Genomic DNA, 6000 nt, shown 5'->3' with positions numbered 1-6000 from the left:
AAAATGCCCTCTAAACAAATACATATTTCCATTTGTATTATTAAGGTTATTTTGGGCATACAAAATTAAGTACCAAAAGTGATGTTATAATTTCTTCTCTCATTCTTATCACTCTTTATACTATTATTATTAATCAATATTAGTATTATTATTTTGATGTTATAAATTAATAATTAATTTATTTTTTAATATCATTCAAATATACTTAAATTATAATTATAGTTATAATTATATTTAATTATTGTAATAATATTATTGATATAGTACTAAAAACTAGTTGTAATTAATAAATAATAATAATATAATTATTTAAATAATGAATCACACAATATATAATAATAATAATAATAATAATAATAATAATAATAATAATAATAATAATAATAATAATAATAATAACTATCAATATAGTCTTGATAAAAATTTAAAATTGTGAATTGTACTCATAATGATATTAAGAGTTGAATATTTTTAGTTAGATGTTTCAACCATAAAATGAGTATAAAATAATTCAATACAAAATATTTAATTGATTTAAATATTTTAAATAATTAATTTAATTAGGTCTTTTGTTCTTGATTTATATTTTGAATGCAATTAGATGTATGTATAAAACACTAAAAAGTAAGAAGAAAAAGAAGAGAAAAGAAAAAAGAGGAAACATAAACTAAGGAGAAAAAGAAAGAAAAAAGGAAGATAAAATACTAAAAAGAAATAAGAAAATGAAGAAAAAAGAAAGAAGGAGAAACTAAAGAAGAAGAAAAGAAATAAGAAATGAAAAATATAATTACATGTTTGGTATACTATTTAATGGAAATTTCCAAAAATATCCTCCATAACAAAATAATCACAAGTTTGGTACCTAGGGTTATTTTTATCACTGATACTAAAAATGATATAAAATAAAGATCAGGTACCATTTGCGGAAGTGAAAGATCAAGATACCATTTATGTAGTTCAACTCTTTTAAAAGAGAGTGAACTTCAAAAATGGTCCCTGGACTATGGGTTTATCTCGAAAATGGTCCCTGAACTTTAAAAATATCACCAGTAGTCCCTGGACTAAGGGTTAATATCAAAAACGGTATTTTGAGACGAAAATGCCCTTTTGAGGGGTTTTGAGGGTTTGGGCAATTTGGTCTTTTTACACTTTTAACATTTTAAATCTAATATTATTTTAGTTATGTACTAAATCTGATATTATTTCAAAATTATCATTCTTCTTCCCTTTTGTCATCCTTCACTTTGTTTCTTTATTTCAATATTAGATTTAATTTTACAAAATTAAATTTTAAATTTCAATTTTTAAATATCAATAAATTTTTTTAATTAAAACTATTAATTCATGGAAACTATAAATATTGATTAAAACTATTAATTTTTGTTATTTAATATAATATTAAGCTGAATTGAAGAATTACAGAAAAATAATATTAATCGTGATGGAAAAATAAGAGCTATTCTATTTAGCCTTCGTTCGGTTGTTATAATTGCTTGTAATTGAATATTATGAAGTCGACTAAAAATTTTGTATAGGAGTATTTTTGTTGAAATTTTCTAGTCATTTTGATTGATTGTTTTCAAATTAATAAACGAAAATTATATTAGTCTTACATTAGACGCATATTTATTTCTATAAATAAATCGTGTTATATTGTCTATTTATGATTAAAGCTATTAAATATTGATTAAAACTAAGACGTTGTTATATCTTATTGATTAAATATTAGACACTATCAAATATTGATTATGACTAATAATTTTTGTTATTTAATAATTTTTATAATTAAAAAAATTTATTGATATTTAAAAACTGAAATTTAAAATTTAATTTTGTAAAATTAAATCTAATATTGAAATAAAGAAACTAAGTGAAGGATGACAAAAGGGAAGAAGAATGATAATTTTGAAATAATATCAGATTTAGTACATAACTAAAATAATATCAGATTTAAAATGTTAAAAGTGTAAAAAGACCAAATTGCCCAAAACCCCAAAACCCCTCAAAAGGGCATTTTCGTCTCAAAATATCGTTTTTGATATTAACCCTTAGTCCAGGGACTACTGGTGATATTTTTAAATCCAGGGACTATTTTCGAGATAAACCCATAGTCCAGGGACCATTTTTTAAGTTCACTCTATAACTTATGGTTAGCCCATCAGTTCCGGATCAATTATATTCATATTGCCAATTAATCAAGCGGATGCTAATCAAACTGTAACTTTATTGTGCTAGAGATTTTCACCTCTAACCCTTTCATTTCAACGGGCTATTTGAGTCAGCCCATAAATATCGAGCTACAATATTGTTTAATCCATATATACAATAAATTTGTGTTTTACATGAGCATATCAAATGTATCAAACAGAAATCCTCGATGTAGGAGCAACAAAATTTTGTTATATACGAAAACAAGCATGGTTTCTAACTCCTTGCTGGGAACAAAATTCAACCAAAACCTATACATCAGAAACCAACAGAAACATTGAAATGTAATTTCTAAAAAATTGAAAATTCGCAAATTGAATTATTGAAGATCTCTTATCTGGCAGTGACTAGTTCCTTGTTCTACGTAGCCCATCTAAAACTTTTAAGACAAGCTATAAAAATCATTTTGAAATAAAACTTGATACATTAAAGTTTTAACAATCAATTTCTGAATATAAAACTTACAGCTGGGTTGAGAAGGGGTGACGTGTGGTGACGTCATGCGTGTCCCGGTTGAGTTCTAGGAAAACGATGATTGAAGCTTAATCCTCAATTTGCTATGCTTTTACAACTTCCTAAAGTCAAAACCCCAACTCATTTATTTGATTTAATATTTTTAATCAATTTATATATTCATTACAAAGTACTCTTAAATTTATATTTTAATATATAATTCTATTAAAAAAAATTTATATATACACTAATGTTATGCAATATGAGATCAGCACTTGTCAACTAACGATTTTGTATCATATAATTCGTCGTTAATTATATACTTATAAATTAACATTTTTCGGAACTGCATTCCTTCACCGTCCAAACATTTTTCTGTGTGATTAGATCTTTGTCAACTAACGATTTTGTTTGGTTATGGTTCTTCCCCTTTCATCAAGACTTTAAAAGTCAATGAGAAAATGGAATTTGTTCTTTCCAACGAAGTTGTTGAATTATATACTATATCATCTAAGTACTAGTAATTTTATTCAGACTTGAAATAATATAATGAGTATGATCAGTTGATTGATTCTTTGTCAGATCTATTTAATTTGTTCAATTATCGGAATCCCTATATTTCCGTATCTTGAATTTGACTACCCTATTTTTTAAATTATTATACCATGGATTAATCATAAATCCGTTCTAAAGGAGGCGAGGAAAATTCATAATTTGAACATTAATTACTAAGAATAGTAGTCGTACTAGTTAATATTGTAAATTACATAGTCATTTCGAGGAAATGGTATGTCAAGTAATGCAGTTAATTCATTTTTTGGAAATGCAATTAATGAATTCATTGCGAATGTAATAACTTCAATGGTTTTATCCTAATTCCTAACAATAAAAAGTCACTTTTATTAAACGCATAGCAAAATTTTGAATACCGTTGTACATGTGAATGATTCATAATTCCATCAAATTTCCGATTAATTTAATCAACGTATTTATTGACCAAGACACATTCATGAAAAATAAAAATTCCAAGTGCACATACAATTACGAAATCAATATTACGGCCAATGTAGAAACAATCTCCTCAGAAATAAGAATTTAGTTTACATGAATTCTAGAAAAATAAAATAAGTAGTAGTAGTAGTAGTATGATTTAGTAAATGCAATTAGGAGTACAAATTAATGTTGACCGTTATCACTTAAAATCACATCCATTCACTTATTTAAATTCAGCATCAACAAATCCAGGCATTTTCCGCAGTGCTCCGCGTTGGCGAAACGTGTATCGTCTCCCACACACCCCAGCCCTTATCTCGTCACCATCAGCATGACGTCAGCTTCACCATCACCATTTACCTCCATTTGCACTGCAAAATTAATTAAAAACACTATTAAATTAACTTAGATAGTAATTTGAAACATTCAAGCGTTGGTTATTTAGTAATCTTAAATGCAAATAAACTTAGAGCAGAATACAATAATTCCCACTATATTTTGGACACATAATAATTAAATGAAAAGGTATAAACTGGTTTCGTCGACTATTAGCAATATAATTCCATTCCCACCACTCTTTCTCTCTCATCTTCCTTTCTCCCCAAGAAACTTCAACACCTCCCCTTTCAATCTTCCTCTATAAAACAAGAAGCCTCTATCCATCTCTCCTCTTTCTCATTTGCTACTCATCCTTTTCGCCTCCTTTCCATTAGACCACATAGTTGGTTGAACTAGTTAGCTTCTAGCTACTAATATAAAAAATAATTTTTGATAATTAGAGAGAGGCAAAAATGGAACTAGGGTTAGGTGGAGCAGGTCCATCAATGGTGAAGAGCAGTAAAGAAGAAGATGAGGAGTTAGTTGAGCTGCCTCCTGGCTTCAGATTCCACCCCACTGATGAAGAGATCATCATGCACTACCTCTTGCTCAAGGTCGTCGACCGCCGCTTCGTCGCCAAGGCCATCGGAGAAGCCGATCTTAACAAGTGTGAACCGTGGGATTTACCAAGTAATTCTTTTTTCTCTCTATAATTATTTCATGCATAGATATCTAATGTTAATTAATTACCTTTTAATTGTATTATGATGAAATAGGTGTGTAGGAGTATTAATTAGATCAAATTAATTTTGATCGATCATCTATTTCAGTGTAATAACCGAGACACGTAGCTTGTAAGAAAGAGATGATTGTAAACATCACGGAATTTGTATTTCGTGTAATATTCTTGTATTCTATCGTGACAAGGAACATTCCGATGTTAATACTCCATTTAATAGATCCAAGACATCTAAGTCACGTTTTTGAAAATTTTGTTTTAATTATAATTAATTAGTGGTTTACCGATGATTGCAGAAAAGGCTAAAATGGGAGAAAAGGAATGGTTCTTCTTCTGCCAGCGAGACCGGAAGTATCCGACCGGAATGAGAACGAACCGGGCAACTGAGTCCGGTTACTGGAAGGCGACCGGTAAAGACAAGGAGATTCACCGAGGCAGAAACTGCCTGGTGGGAATGAAGAAAACTCTTGTTTTCTACAAAGGTAGAGCTCCCAAAGGAGAGAAGACTAATTGGGTGATGCACGAGTTTCGCCTCGAGGGCAACTTCTCCACCTACAACTTCTCTAGAGCCGCTAAGGTATCTATCGATCTATCTATGTAAGGGTCTGTTTGAAAGTCCAGTATCTTGGAGTTATCCGACTAAAATGACTTAAAATAGTATACGGTTCTTATCATGTTTTGCCGTATCATGATCTGATGGTTGGTTATGTGATTTGGCAGGAGGAGTTTGTGGTGTGCCGCGTGTTCCACAAGAACAGCGGGATCAGAAGGAGCCCCGGCGTGGAGCTAACGAGGGTGGACTCGTTGGTGGATCATCTACTAGCGGCGGAGAGCCCCACGGGGCTGCTTCCGCCGCTCACGGAATACAATGAGCAGGCTGATCAAAGGGTATTTTGGGAAAATCACAAGTTTCAGCAGCAATATGATCAGTATTCAACTGCGCCGCAGTTTTACGCTCCCCAAAATGCCCTTCCAACGCCACCATCGATGCTTGGTTATGGAAATCACCCCAAAATGGAGCATTTCGACGCCTCTGTGATGAGTCGTTCACAGGATACTGGGCTTAGCACCGAAAACGCAGCGAATCACGAGATAACGTCGAAGAGTGCAGCAGCGTTTAATGAGGATGATGAACAAGGGCTGGAAGCTCTTGCTTTTAGCCCAGATATATCAGATATGGAGAACTTTTGGAGATACTAGACCCGACCCGACCCGACCCTTCAACGCCGGTGTTTTAGTCATGCAAGAAGGTGCTTCATCGTGTACATAGTTTTAATTATTGATTATGT

General features: G+C 31.0%; 1 protein-coding gene across 1 annotated transcript; it reads left to right on the top strand.

Moving 5' to 3' along the window:
- The first annotated feature begins 4222 nt into the window (after positions 1 to 4222).
- LOC125198514 (NAC domain-containing protein 87-like) lies at positions 4223 to 5994 on the top strand. The gene is made up of 3 exons (XM_048096831.1): positions 4223 to 4662; positions 5008 to 5288; positions 5432 to 5994. Exons 1-3 carry the CDS (start codon positions 4446 to 4448, stop codon positions 5909 to 5911), a joined length of 978 nt encoding a protein of 325 aa, XP_047952788.1. The 5' UTR covers positions 4223 to 4445; the 3' UTR covers positions 5912 to 5994.
- Positions 5995 to 6000: the final 6 nt, after the last annotated feature.

Source organism: Salvia hispanica, unplaced genomic scaffold (genome assembly GCF_023119035.1).
Source record: "Salvia hispanica cultivar TCC Black 2014 unplaced genomic scaffold, UniMelb_Shisp_WGS_1.0 HiC_scaffold_158, whole genome shotgun sequence".
Lineage (NCBI taxonomy): Eukaryota > Viridiplantae > Streptophyta > Magnoliopsida > Lamiales > Lamiaceae > Salvia > Salvia hispanica.
This window is presented reverse-complemented; position numbering and strand designations above follow the sequence as displayed.

Bases quoted from the DNA above. Each gene is read 5' to 3' on its own strand.
- LOC125198514 (XM_048096831.1), top strand. From the start codon at position 4,446: ATGGAACTAGGGTTAGGTGGAGCAGGTCCATCAATGGTGAAGAGCAGT. The intron at 4,663-5,007 runs GTAATTCTTTTT...CGATGATTGCAG, and splicing joins TGAACCGTGGGATTTACCAA to AAAAGGCTAAAATGGGAGAA. The intron at 5,289-5,431 runs GTATCTATCGAT...GTGATTTGGCAG, and splicing joins ACTTCTCTAGAGCCGCTAAG to GAGGAGTTTGTGGTGTGCCG.